General features: G+C 39.0%; 1 protein-coding gene across 8 annotated transcripts in view; it reads right to left on the bottom strand.

Annotated features, from left to right (window-relative positions):
- Nucleotides 1-15286, bottom strand: part of ATP8A1 (ATPase phospholipid transporting 8A1) — a 240599-nt gene that overhangs the window by 93433 nt on the left and 131880 nt on the right. For all 8 annotated transcript variants that reach the window (XM_049709560.1, XM_049709553.1, XM_049709554.1 and 5 more), the window contains 2 exons: nt 11056-11194; nt 7620-7684 (listed from right to left, as the gene is read on the bottom strand). In XM_049709560.1, the coding sequence (XP_049565517.1) occupies nt 7620-7684; nt 11056-11194 (204 nt within the window). The remainder of the gene's footprint in view (nt 1-7619; nt 7685-11055; nt 11195-15286) is intronic.

Below are 15286 nucleotides of genomic sequence, written 5' to 3'. Positions count from 1 at the left end.
AGGGACAAGCTGGCAAACGTGGGGCGTGCCTTCCAGAATGCTTTTTTCTGAGACTGAGTCCCCTTTACCTCTGGAGAAGGAAGGGTTATTTAAGAACAAAAAGAAAAACAGTTTTGGACTTAGAGCAATCTAGGTCAAGATTCAGGATCCCACAGGCGTTAGCTTTGTGAACTCAAAGTCTCCATCTGTATTTGAGACAGACACCGTCATCCGTATAGGAGCAGAGGCTAACGCATGCAGATTTACCTGACACATAGGTTTCCTGTAAACTGTCAATTTTATGGCTATGCTGATTCATCAAAAGATACAAAAAAAAGAGATGCAAAAAAAGTCACAAGGCATGGTCTGCTCACCTCAAAAATGCCATCAAGCTGTTGGGAGGTGGCAAGAGGGCAGACTGATTAGAAGGCATTTAACGGTAATTCTAGGTCTCAGAGAGTCTTAGAAGAGCTCAGATGTTTAGCCAAAAAAAACGAGATAAAGAATATTCAGGCTTAGGGGGAGGAAGAATTTCTCAGAACAGCAACACTATGAATCTGTGAACAACTTCATTTAGGGATCTGAACACAACCCAAGATTACAGAATTTTGTTTGAGCAAAGGGGACACATTTTGTTTTTATGAGACCAAACAATGGGTTTGATGGAACTTTTTCAACCACAGTCTTTGGCTTGTGGCAGACACCGTCTTAAATCAGAGGAACAGAGAACAGATTATTTGTTCTTATGTTATTTTCTTTTTTTGTAATGTTTATATATAGTTTTTACTAACCCGTTTCTCTCAAACGGAACAAAGTTGGCTTTCTTCACTGAGAGCTACTTGAAGTAAGCCGTGTGCCAGACAGTATTTGAACAATCATCCTGCAATGGGACATTATAAAAACACATCTTTGCTTTTGATAGGGATACATTAACACCTTAAAAGTTAAACTGAGATCTTACACATTTTCAGGCCAAAAAAGCTGAAACAGCTTTGCTAATGGCAAAAGAGAATTCACAATACTAAAGTTCCCGAGCTGGCAGTGGAGGAAAACTCAGTGTGGTTTAAAACCTGCCTGAACTATTTTTCAAAGCAATACAAAACGTATTGCATTAGACTCATGGGACATATCAAGACAAAACTTGAAGTAGCCTCAATTCTCTTTTTTCCCCTCCTTTTCCGGAGTCAAGTCAATAACTTGCTTATTCTGGACTTCCTTCAGAAGCCGTTCCACAGTGACTGGTTCCCCAAGCAGTAAGGTTTGTCTGCATAATACATATAAGTCGAGCTTAAAAGGGTGCAGATGACAACTTCACCATTTATGTCATGAATGCCTGTAAGTTACATTTGAAGCTTACATGGTGTTAGAAAATCAAATTCAGCTAGGAAAAAAAAATGTGCAATCCCATAAAGGGCTTTCTTTTCCCGTGGTGTTGAAAAATATATATTCTAATCCTTGTTAATATGAAATGTGGTTAACAATTCATTTTCTGTAAAATATATGAGGGAGGGAAAAGACTGGTATCCATAATCAAACCTAGGCTGGCTTAAGTTCATATTTGCAAATTAAGTAGAGAAATTTAAGTAGTGAGGAGGGCAGCTGTTTAAAATCACCTCTTACAGCAGCTGGCAAAACGAAACTCCCCCTACCCCCAGGAATAATGATGCTAAAAGAAATGATCACGATCATGATCATGGTCCATACTTCTTAAGTGCTTACTAAATGCCAGACCTTGTACTTAAAAGGTACTGTTTGGTTTAATCCTCACAACAACATCCTAGAGATGGATATTATTATTATTATTATTTTATAAGAGTCACTGGCAGCTGAGGCCCAGAAAACTCTTATTTTCTTAGACTCTGGAATCCAGTGACTTAGATACATCCTCCAGGGCTGCTTAGCACTAGAGGGCAAGTTAACCTTTCAAGATGGGGCATAATAGTATCTGCCTACTAATGTTTTCAGGTGTAAATGTGATTGTCCTTGTAAAATCCTTAGTCCGGTACTTAGTACAAAATATAAGCACTTATAAACATTAGCTAGTGTTTTTCTTATGACTGTAATAGCCACGCATAGAACCCTGCAGGGGTAAGCAGTTCCCTTTTCACACAGTCAAAAAGCTGCATTTTCCCTTGGGATCCATACTCTGCTTCCTTATATTGGGTGTTGACTCCTAATCAGGCTAAATGTAAATGTCAACAGAAGCAGAAACTGAAAAAACTGTGCCCAGATGATCAGCAGGAGAGGTGGGCAGGGCTTCTCAGGAGTTCAACTTGGGAAAACTGGAAGCCTTTTGACTCTGAGTGGAAGAAATTTATTTCTCCAAGTTCCTCACATACATATTTAATCACCATTTCTGTTGATTCAATAAATATATAGTAAGTAATTTTCCTCTCTGCCCCTTTTTGTTTCCTAGGGAAGCCAGACAGTAGAAAAGAGGAGAAAAAACAACAAGAACAAATTTAACATCCAGCCCTACCTCTCAGGACAGATCCCACAACTCTCCACATAAAAAAGATGCTAAAAGGAGGAGAGGCCAAGGTTACAGGTATATCATGTGAGACTCAAGAAAGATGATTTGGGTACCTACAGAGTTAATGGCTTAAGAAATTATGGTTCCTCCCACCTACCCAGACTTGACAAATGAGGGTAGTGAAATCCTGAGCTATCTCAATGAATCAGTCTTCAATTTCTTTCTACCTTTTAGAAAAAGTTAGATCATATCCATCAAAAAAGATATTCTGGGTCACTTGAAAGTATTTCCAGAGATTCACAGAGTTGGTATGCTATGGGGGATGTGAATACTATAATAATCACACTCCTTAATATAACATCAACTCAGTCCTTCCAGAATTGTTTTACTACATTTTGAAAGATGCTGTAATCAGACACTGGGAGCTAAAGATAGGTCACATAGGAGGTTCCCTAGTTCTTAGCTCACATTTTCAGATGTTTCCAGTTTTAACAGACAGGATCTAGGTCATTAAGTGGAAGGGGTTTCTGTGAATTTAATGGGATACTTCCTGGGCATTTCTGTAGAGTTAGGGAAGAAGTACAAAACATCCTTCAAGCCAGTAATTTAAAATTTGTGCTTTTGCAGACCCTTAAGAAAATGTCTCATACCAAGATCATAATCAGAACCCAAAACAAAGTGGTTCAAAGTCACATGATAGAAAATTCTGTTACCTAACAAATATCTAATAGATTCTGATCTACTTTAGATTATTAAAGACGCTCCTCCATGAAATTCTTACTTTCTAAATTAAAACAAGTATGATCAAGCTTTTTAAGAAACTCTTTTGCTGACACTGTCAGGTAACTGGGTGAGAACACCTAGCTTTGCTCTCAGGCGTCACACTAGCTGGGCGTGCTGCTTTTGCTGTGAAAGGAACCGGGAATGTGCAGAGGCAGAAAAGCCCATCAGATTTCCATACTAGGTCTGTAGAGCAAGCCTTCAACATAGACTATTTTTCTACACAATTTTGTAACATATCCTTTTTATACGTGCCATGCCTTGTGCTAACCAGACCAATCCAAGGGTAACATTATCCTCACCTGACAGGCAGCACAAGTGGCTCAGAGAAGTTATCTAATTTCACTTTGCCCAGGGTGCCCCACTCAGGTGGGGCAGAACTGTACCTTAACCACTGTGCTACTGCACAGAATGATCTGAGTACATTAAAATTGTCACTTGACAAAACTCTGAACACCCACAATTTATTTCCTATTATATTAATATTATTTCCTAAGATGGCATGTTCCTAAGTTTATCACCTAAATGTTAATTATCCTTTGTGCTGATGGAGTGGTAACCCTATCTCTTACTATTATCAGTACAATTTGAACACATAGGATGCTTTTCTTTTCCATGGCAATGAAAAATAAATAATGATTTACCTAGACTCATTCTAATGACCTGCCTGAAATCTCAGCCATGGGTTGTATGACACAAGATCTGAAGGAGCTATGATGCAAAGTGCTGTTTCCTTTCCTGCTGAGAAGTGAATGAGTTTGCCACAGCAGGTCTCACCCCAGACAGCCAGATTTGTAAAGTCACCACTTAACTCCCTGGGAGAAAAACCTTCTCCAGACAGCAGTGCGAGAACCCAAGGTAGTCTGGAGCTGGATGCGTCTGTCAGTTCTTTCAGCCATAGTGTTTGCCTGTGATCTTCCACACCTAACTGGCATTTGAATTGCTAAGGACATTTCTAAACACTTGCTCTCTAAGTATCAGATATGATCGATTACTACCAAACTTAAAACTGATACACAACCTTTTTCTGTTTTTAAAGGAAGCCCTTAATTAAACCTTATTCAGTGACTCACTTCTCAAATATTTATGGAGTACGAACTATGGGCTAGGCAACTTGCTGGGGAATGAGAGAGAATGGCAAACCAAAACAAACAGAGGGGTGTCCCTGCTCTCACTGAAATTGAGTATTCCCCTGAGGCTCTATGTTTGGTCCTGCAGCAATAGGTAGTGTAAGTACCTTTGAGGTGTTTATTACTTTTCTTTAAAAAAAAAATTATTTATTTATTTGGCCCCATCAGGTCTTCGTTGAGGCATGCGGGCTCAGTAGCTGCAGCACTCAGGCTCTCTAGTTGTGGCACATGGGCTCCAGAGTGCGCAGGCTCAATAGTTGTGGCGCATGGGCTTAGTTGCCCCATGGCACGTGGGATCTTAGTTCCCTGACCAGGGATTGAACCTGCATCTCCTGCATTGGAAGGCGGATTGTTAGCCACTGGACCACCAAAGAAGTCCCAATGAGGTGTTTATTACTTTTGAGTTGCCATCTTGGAAACTTCAAAATGGAAATAAATAAACCTGTCTTAACAATACATGATTCAGTACATTGAATATTTTTGGTATTTCAGTTTTCTCTTTTTTTTCTTGAGATTGCTATTTACATCACTTGATACTTAAAACACTTCAAGACTGTGTTTGTCTAAGAGTTGGAGAAAAATGATGAAACAGATGAAAACAAAAGAAGCAATGCTAGCACACTCTACATAAAGTGAAAGCCTAAATCCAGACAAGAAGGATGTCAAATCAAGCATGGTCATGCTTCTGCTTTGACCTCACAGGTCCCACTTCTGACTTCCTTCAAGTGTCAGAAAACCTGGGTACCACGTGTAACCCATGATGCTGACAAAGGCCTAATGGTCTACAGGGATTATGGGGATGTTTACACTGAGGGTCTTGTAATGTTGTGAACAACTGCAACCCAGTTTTGGAACCACCTTCGATGGCTCCTTCTCAGGGACCCCATGGGATAAGTTTCCCTGAATTTCACACCACATTGCTGGCATTGGTGCCCCTATTTCCTCCTCCCTAACTCTTACCCTGGTCCCTTACCTGCACCCCATGCCTCCCACCCTTCCAACTTGCCTATGTAGACCTGCTTCTACACATCACACGTCTTTTAAGAGGCTGATGTAATTGCTTGCCTCGCCTATGAAGGCAAATTCTCAAACCTGGCCCAGCTTTCCACAGCTGACCCGAGACTAGCTCTCCAGTTTTAACCCCCCTCTGTCATTTCTTTATGGCTGTCTTATAAATACTGTGCCACCATTAAAATGAATTAGGTAGCTTCACACAGACCATTATAAAATAATTGTTCAGATATATTAAGTGAGAAAAGCAAAGTGCAGTATCAAGCAGTGTGGACAGCATGCTGCAATTTGTGTTTAACAACAAAGGATGCGTCCACAGACATGCACATCTGGGACATGCATATCCCTTAGGTAAGTCAGAACATCTCTGGACAAACACACAAGACTGGAACTAGTGACCGTCCCTAGGGAGGTAAACGAGTAGGCTGGGTGTAAAGGTGGGCGATTCATTTTTTGCCACCTAGACTTTCCCTTTTTGTAACTTTTAAATTTTACATTCTGTGCCTACATTTATTCGAACAAAACATACTTAAAAAATTATAACCTTGTGCTCAAGTTTAATGTTCCTCTTTCATGCCCCAAATATGCCTTGAACTTACTTCCAGTAACTTTCAGCTTTTTCTGCTTTTGTCCCCCTTACTCAGGTACTCACGTCTATGTAACTAAATGCCACTTACTTTGTAAATAGTTCCTTAAACATCGTGATATTTTCACAGCAAGCTATCTACCTTATTTACATATCTGTTACTTGAATGCACTTTACCTCCCTTATTATTTATAAGCTTCTGGAGGGCTGGCTTTTTTTTTTTGCGTGTGTGTGTGTGTGTGTGTGTGTGTGTGTGTGTGTGTGTTTAGGATTAAAACTTCATTCACAAAAAGCACTTCCCCAATAATGAAAGGCATAAACAACTCTCATAATTGCAAAATCTTATATTATTCTTCAGGCTACAAGGTGCTTAAAGATTTCACAAGAAAGGGAAGAGTATCACAAGGATTGTTTTAAGGACAAATAATAAAGAGGTCATCATTTCAGTTTAAAAATCAGACGCTAAATACTTCTTACATGTAATTTGTTTTATATCCAACTTCAAAACATCTGCCTCTTCATCATCCCTTCTACAGAGCTGGTCTCGGCTTCTCCAACATCCCTAATTATCAGGTTTGCTCTGCTCTGCTCTTTGCGTCACAATGACTGTTTCAAGCGGTTGTATAATCACCTCTCCTGTTCTGTCTTCCACCTTAAATTGCACTCACCTTTCCTTTAAAATATTTACAGGTCATTTGACCTACTTTCTTTTTTTTTTGTTAACTTTTATTTTACACTATATTCCTAAAAAATCTTTCCCTCTTTTCCAAATATAACTTCATGTGAACACAGCCATGAAAAAGACATCCTAGGAATTCATATTTCAGCCCAGAAGTTAGGACATTAAAAAAAAAACTCGAGGGGCTTCCCTGGTGACACAGTGGTTAAGAATCCATCTGCCAATGCAGGGGACATGGGTTCCAGCTGTGGTCTGGGAAGATCCCACATGCCACAGAGTAACTAAGCCCGTGCGCCACAACTACTGAGCCTGTGCTCTAGAGCCCGTGAGTCACAACTACTAAGCCCGAGCACCACAACTACTGAAACCCGTGCGCCATAACTATTGAAACCCGTGCCGAGAGCCCGTGCTCTGCAACAAGAGAAGCCACCGCAATGAGAAGCCTGCACACTGCAATGAAGAGTAGCCCCCGCTCGCCGCAACTAGAGAAAGCCCTCGTGCAGCAACGAAGACCCAACGCAGCCAAAAAAATAAATGATAAAAAACAAAAAACAACTTGACTATTGGTTATTTGGTGTTGTTCAATAGCTTTCACATTTTTTTAAAAGAAGCAAAATATCAACACTGGAAGCTAAAGCAGACATTAAATGCTTAATATACAAAATACCCAGGCAGATACAAATAAGTTGCAGTCACTCAGCAACCTCCTGACATAATGCTTTTGTAAAGCAGCTTTCTTGTCTCACAACATTAAGCAAATCATTTAGCAATTTCTTTTAGCTGTCACAGATACAAAGCTAGCATCTTTTTACATCAATCGTTCAAAACAGTGTACGTTTGTTCTAGCAGAACAATAGTAGTAAGGTATCTTTTAACCTCAGGAAAATAAAATATTTCCACAGCTAGCTGAATATAAAATAAAATGCTACAAGATAATTAAGTTATTAAAGGTTTCTTTTAAAAAAAGATAATCTTACTTACATCAAGAGAGCCTTCATTTATAACAATCATTCCCATGTTCTTCCTCAAAAGTTTGCAGGAGTGTCCTATGTCCAAACAGAGTAAATAGATTGATATAATTAATTTCTCTAGAGAGAAGAGGTGAAGACGTTAACACGATAACACTACAAAATTCTAAATTTTATCTATTTTATTTGATAAAATTAAAATTTTGTCTCTTTTAATAGAAGTGATGGCTGTTTTCTAGGTTTGCAGGAAGTTTAAAAAAGAAATGCTCTTGTTTGCTGTAAGAGGGATAAGATACAAGGACATTACCTGGAGTGTTAAGGCTGTCTTGATAAACAAATATGGAAGAGATTACAGTAAGGATTCTCAACGTCCTGAAAACTGATAAATGTGTATGAAATATCCTTCACGACGACCAACACGAAGAGCAGAAGATGGGCCAGTGGTTGTTTTGGGAGAAGGGTTCAGGAGGGTTGTCTGGCTCTCTCTTGGACCATTGATCCCATCACAATCTTCCTGCCCTTGGATTGCATCACATCCTCTACTCTCCTGCCCTCTCTTGCTTTGCTATACTTGCTGCAGGGCAAAATCACCTGCTGACTAAACCAACTCGGCTCACTCTGCACCTGTCTGCCTACAGCTGAACGTGGCTGGAGAAAAACAGGCAACCTTGTTGGCGGGCCTCACATTTAAAACAATACCATCTACACTCACTCCCTTTGTGATCTCATTCCTTCCCAAGGTTTTAAACACCATCTAAATGTTGACCACTCTAGAACTCATAAATCCCATTCAGACCTCTTTCCTGAACTCTAGACTCTCACATGCCAGTGCCTACTTAATAGCAGACATTTAGGTGTAAAATAGGCATCTCAAACTGAACATATCCAAAAACCAGGCTCTTAACCTCCCCCCAGAAAACCCGTTTCTCCTTTAGTCTTCCTCATTTGATTAATGGCAACTCCATCCTTCAGTTGCTGCGGCTAAAAGACCTTGAATTTACCCGATTCCTTTCTTTCTTCCATACCCTACATCTAATCTATCAATCAATCCTATTGGCTCTACCTTCAAAATCCATCCAGAACCCAACCATTTCTCAGCACCTCTACTGTTATTACCTGGGTCCAAGCCACCACCATATCTCATCCGGATTAATTCAATAGCCTCTGGCCTTCCTGCTTCAACACTTGCTTTCCTTTGAGTTTACTCTGTCTAGCAGCCAGACAGAGATTATATATATAATATATATATATATTATATATATATATAATATATATATATTTTATATATATATTATATATATATATAAAATATATATATATATATATATAGTTTTTTTTTTTTTTTTTACAGGAAAGTCAGATCAAGTGTCTCCTCTGCTCAGTTCAGTACCATCCAATGGTTTCCCATCTCACTCAGTATAAAAGCCAAGTCTGGACAACGGTCTGGGAGGCCCATCCAACCTGGGCTCTGCTACACTGCTGACCTCTTCTCCTCCTCTCACACTTTGCATTTCTGTTCTTTCTCTAGAACAGAAGAGAGCTCTCCCGAATCATCCAAGTGACATCTTTTCCTCTCTTAGGTCATTCCTGAGATGTCGCCTTCTCAAGAATTCTTCTTGACTTCCTGATTTAAAACTGAATCCCTCTGTGCAATGCCCTATTCTCCCTTCCTTGCTTTATTTTTCTTTAGAGCAATTATTGCCATCGAATATACTATGTGTCCTCATTTACTTTATTGTCTGTGTTCCTGACTAGGATTTGAGCTCTGAGGGCAGAGACTCTGATATGTTTTGTTCCCTGTTCTTAACTGATGCCTGGCACCATAGGCACCATCATCATTTGCTGAATGAATGAATCTTACCTTCCCTTTTCTAGGAACAAGTATGGCCTAAGATTCTAAAGGTTAAATGTTGCTAGAAACCACCACCATACTCTCCTTTCCAGAGGAGCTTTCATAATGGCTACAAATCTGGAACCATCTTGAGGATTGCTTATTTTGCCCACATATTACTCTTTACCCACCATGCATTTTTCCTCTATCTGTAGTCATGTTGCTTTATCATATCTGTGTGTTCCAGGTCTCCTGATTCTAAAGCATTCTGTATTCTCACACATCTTTCTGTTTTGTCTCTAACACCAGTGATAATTTTTATAATCAAAATTAACAACTTGTTTGGCCTGTAGGTTTAAACTTCTACTGCTTAGTTTTCTTTTAAAAGTTAAGTTTCCTCTATTAACATCAATTTACTATAAATTTATAGCATTTATACTATTTAATATAAATACTATATTTATAAATACAGTATTTATCAAAGAATACTGTCATTACTCACACTTCTAAAAGGAGTATTAGTTATATGTTTTTAGATACATGATACTTGATGACTTTCTAAAAATGGTTTCATCTTGTGAATACCGCTGAAATGCTTTCTTTAGTTTTGGGAGAGTTTTACACGTAATTCATAAAATCAATATCATCCAGAGGTTACTGTCAGGGTTCACAGTGTTCAGGCAACAAACTATTACTGAATTGGGGGAAAAAAGCAATATTTTTCTTGCATATTGTTGGTACTATAGGCCTCTAACAGCGAATATTAGCTTTCTCCTCTGTTACAGACTGAATTGTGTCCCCACCTCGCCATTCATATGTTGAAGCCCTAACTGCCACTGTGAATGCATTTGGAGGTAGGGTCTTTAAGGAGCTACCTACAGTTAACTAAGGGCATAAGGGTGATCCCTAATCCAACAGGACTAGTGTCCTTATAAGAAGAGGAAGAAACACCAGATGCTCTGTGAGAATCCAGAGAGGAAAGGCCAGGCGAGGACACAGAGAGAAGGCGGCCATCTGCAAGCCAGGAGGAGAGGTCTCAGGAGATACCGACCTGCTGACATTTTGATTTGGACTTCTAGCCTCCATGACTGTGAGAAGATAACCTTCTGTTGCTTAAATCATCTAACCTGTGGTATTCTGTTATGGCAGCCTGAGCTGCCTAATACAACCTCCTTCTGCAGAATTGGAATTAACTGTAGGATGAGTGAAAACTCGCAAGAACCTTACTTCCTATCTCAGAAATAACCTTTGGTCACAGAAACAAGTGTCGGTATACAAGCCTGCCATAATCCCCACCTCCAGACTTTGGCAGACAGCAGCAGAACGGTTACCTACATGTGTCAATTATGGATGGGAGGTGGGGCTAGGCAGGGATACAAAGTTGAGAGAGGGCGTTACATAGTTGCAAGAGCTGAAGTTTGGCTGTACATACAATCATTGCAAATTTAAAGGGGCACTGGGGCCATAAGTAAATAGACAAGCCCAATGATATTAACAAATATGGAAATCTGAAAATACCAAATCTTTCAAATCTTGAAATATCTCAAATCTATCTTCTAAAATATTTCAAAACATGTTAAAAAGCACCATGACTTAAAGTTTAAATTAGGTGAATTACCAATGTTAATGGCAGTCTCCTGCTTGTCTCCTGTAAGGATCCAGATTTTGATGTCTGCTTTCATTAGCGTTTCTATGGTTTCAGGCACTTGATCTTGTAATTTATCCTCAATGGCTGTGGCTCCAAGTAGCTGAAGATTCTGGAGAAAGAGAGTGGCAACATTTTTTAAGATTAAAAAAAAAAAAAAGTTTAGATTCTTTAAGAATGAAACATTGAAGTGTATATATGTTTTAAAATCAGAGACTAAATGATAATTCATGAATTTGTTGTAAATTCCAAATACCCCATTGAGTTTTCTCTCTCAAAGATCCCTAACTTTCATCCAGTACTTTTGGCAGGGGACTTAGGCTCCCTGAAGCTACCTGTCTTACCTTACTCCTCCCTAAGGTAAGGAACTGATTCTAAACACACACAGATGTAGAAGGGGGGAATCAAACACAGTTAAAAAGGAGCAGGCAGCTATTAAGAAAAAATAAAAACAAAAACTATGGAAGATCACCAGTGAAGAAGTAATCCAAGTGATCTGTTTGAAAAAGAGTAAGGTTACAGGCGAACACTATTAAATTGTAATTTGATGCAGTGTCAGGAAATGTAGACACAAAATACAATGAGAAAGGATGAAGAAAGGAGCAATAAACAAAGTGATAGCATTAGTCTCTTAAAGAAAGAACAGGGCTGAGTGTTTTTCACATGGTTCCATGTTTGCATAGTGGAAGGTCAGAGACCATTAAAGATCTCTTGCTCCTTAGATGGTATCTTTCATACAAGACTGAACACAACCAAAACACTGTGGAAAGCTGTTCTCATCTCTGACAAAGAAGAAGAATGGTTGCTTCTCTCATCTTCCTAAATGGAGGGAAAAGTGAGAACAATCTCCTGGCTGTTAGGGAAAACCGGCCTGCCAAATGGAAACAGATAATGGTGTTCTCGGTCCTAAATACATAGGAATGGGCAATAATGGGAAGATTTAAATCTTTCTTTCCATCATGTGACCAGGCATTGTCACTAGTTGGGTACCCTTCCCAACGGTGTTCTGCAAGCCACAACCGATTCTCAGTCTTACCCATTTTCCCCATAACCTAACCTCCAGAATGAACTACTTCAGCATTTATCTTTCTTCTCAACTATTTTCTCCCTTCTTGACTTCACTTTTTAATTTACAATATCAGAGAAGGACAGACTAGATATAAGGGAGATTACTGCAAAGGATAGTGTCTGGGTTGATAATAATAAAGAAAGCATTCCACTTTCTATTTTTCCCTTTAACATTAAGTCCTATTTACTTTGCATCACAATTCAAGTCTAAAAATAACCCCAAGTCTTGGTAGGCATGGAAAATAAAGTTAAATATATATACAAACACATAAGAGTGAGTGTGTGTAGTTGATGAGTATATTGCTTAGGAATGTTTTTGGCTATAAATAATAGAAAAAAATCTGACTGAAAGTGGCTTAAATAAAGACTTCTAACATCACTAGTACTGAAGTGGGTAGCTATGGGTATAAGTCGTTGGCTTGACTATATTTCCACGCATTCTCCAGATCTCTCTCAGTGTCTCAAGGTGGCTGTCGCAGCTATAATTATAACAGCCACACTGAAGACAAGAAAAAGGTGGTAAAACCAACTGTATCCAGCTCTTATTTGAAAAGCAAAAGGGTTTCTAAAAGTCCTCAGTGTATTTCCAAATACAGCAACTGGCCCGATGGTGCTCCATGGCCATCCTGAACTGTTAGTATTTAGCTCTTCCAGCCTCAGTGGAGGGGCAAGGCAGAAGGGCAGTAGGAATAGCTGTTAAATTAGCTGGCCTGCAGTCTCTGCCACAGGGCTTAAATATAGATGGGCAAGCCTATGCATCAGTGTTAGCATATACACACATGCACGTGTTTACGTGCGTAGGTATGTGTACAGACACACACACATCCACCACGGCCCTGCGTGGTGAAACGTGGCTCATCCTGGAAGTCCAAATGAAGTTTTCCTTTACTTCTTAAAACAAGTTTTCCCCTCTGCTGTGCTCTGATAGAACTTTGCTCATCTTTACATACTTAATTTATCATATTAAGATTACCTGTTTAAACGTACGACTCTGGTAGTTTTGTTCAAAATTAGGGGTCATGCCTCCAAGCTCCTTGTTTCTTCACAAATGAGGAGACAGGAGCCCAGAGGGGGGCAATGATTTGTCACAGTGACATAACTTGATAGATTACGGAAGGGCAGGGCTTGAACCAAGATCCTCTGTATTGCCCATCGCGTTCTTGTCCCTTTGTGTCTAGGATGGTGCCCAAGATAGTGGTCAACTCCCAGTCTCTGCCCCATAAATGTTGGCTGAAGTAAATTAAGTAGGCATCAGTCTGTGAGGGGCTAGCGTTGATTTCTTTAAGTTCTTTTCTACTTAAGTAATATTAGGTAGAGGAACAAATGCAGCTCCTCCTCTGGTTGTAGGCTGATGTCCCTATTCGGCATGAGGGAGTGAAGGGCCCTTAACCTGGGCATATTCCTCGTAAGAATGCTGGCCTGAGCACTAAGTGCTGACTCAAAGAAGGCCCTGTGAGCCCAGACGTACCACATCAGGTTCCGAGGAGATGCTGAAGAAGAGCTCTGGGGAGTCTTTGGTCCCTGGCTACCTATAAAAAGTGCAATTTTAAGTTGAAAAAAGGAAAAGTAGGAACCAGGTTCTGTTCACCTTTATACTGTATCTCCAGAACACTGATAGTCAGCATTTGGTATATTTGCAGAGTGAGTGAATGACAAAACAAACAAACAAAAAACAAAAACAAAAAAAACCTCAATCCAAATGTTCTAAAGTATTGTTGCAATCTAGACTATTTTCTCTTCAATATATTCCAAATAACTTATGCAGCTATTAGATTCACTTGATGCATGACTTCCTAGTATATAATATATAAGACAGGAAGGCAAATTTCCTTCTTTAAAAAGATATCATTATTTTATTATCTTTAATGGGAAGCAGATTTGAAATCTATCAAAACCTGATGAATAATCATCATCAAGAAGTTCAAGAATGAAAAGGAAGACCAGTTCAGCATCAACTATGCCAACATCACAACTGCTGTAATTTCAACATTGAGACAATGATTCCATCAGTTCTTTCAGCTACTTTTAGGAAATCAGTAGCTAAATCATTCTGGCCCACATGCCAGGGAAGATCAGGATACAGTTGTGTTCAAATGTTAGATATTCCACAGAGAGCATGATAAGATTTTAAACGATCATGAAGATAGTTCAGTAATATAAGCTCTCAAAAATTTTAAACCAAAAAAGTATTTTTTTTTGTAGTATGTTTCACAAAACCCTGGGATAACTAGATAATGTGAGAGCCAAGATGTGAATACACTAATTAGAAATATATAAACAAGTTTATTTGCCTATTTTCTAGTTCTACTTTAAGGGGATATATGAGCTCAGGAAGTACATGGGTATACACTACTCTGCACAAACCTGATAAAAATAAAATGACTGCATGGGGGAGATCACACTGAAAGCATATTTGAAAGAAGGAAAGCAGCTGGTTTTGCACAGGTAAAAAGGAAACATTTTCCAAACCAGGCAAAGATAATATAAAGTACCAAAAAGGTAGGGCCAGCAATAAATATGCTGAGAAGTGTTACAAGTAGGTTAACTTGGAGCATGTTGGTGGCTATGATAACAAGAATTTCTGATGAAACATTTCTGAATATTTAGCAAAATTGCAGTGGGTCTACTTTGATGCCTACGAAAGAAAAACTACATTTGAAAGCCTGTTAATTTTCCCTTTATCCTCAGGTACAGCATTTACTAATTTTAGTGGAAGGCTCTGCAGGCTCCTTTCCTTTGGCCCTGGTGTCATTTATTGTGAGATTAGATCTTGAGTGATAGGCTGTTCGGCCTCTGGAAATGAATATCTTTAGCTACACAATGATCATTAGGAAAAAAGATTTGAACTTTGCGTGCTTTTCCTGATCATAACACAAGAGCGTTTAGGCCATAATCAATTTCATCCCAAACATGTATTACCTTACACAGATGGCCACTAATGGTCACAATGGGAATTACATATTCAGCAAGTGTTGAAATGTGATAAAATTCCCATGGCATTTATGGAATTAAAAAAAAAACCTCCAAAGACTAATTTTACTTTCAAAATGTCACTGTGCCAGAAGTTATAAAGGTTTCAGTTGATGCCTCTTTGATATAATATAGATTTAGTTATCACTGAAAAATCATGAAATAA

This window comes from Orcinus orca, chromosome 4 (genome assembly GCF_937001465.1).
Source record: "Orcinus orca chromosome 4, mOrcOrc1.1, whole genome shotgun sequence".
Classification (NCBI taxonomy): domain Eukaryota; kingdom Metazoa; phylum Chordata; class Mammalia; order Artiodactyla; family Delphinidae; genus Orcinus; species Orcinus orca.
Note: the sequence above shows the minus strand (reverse complement) of the source record. Positions and strands in the feature narration are given on the sequence as shown.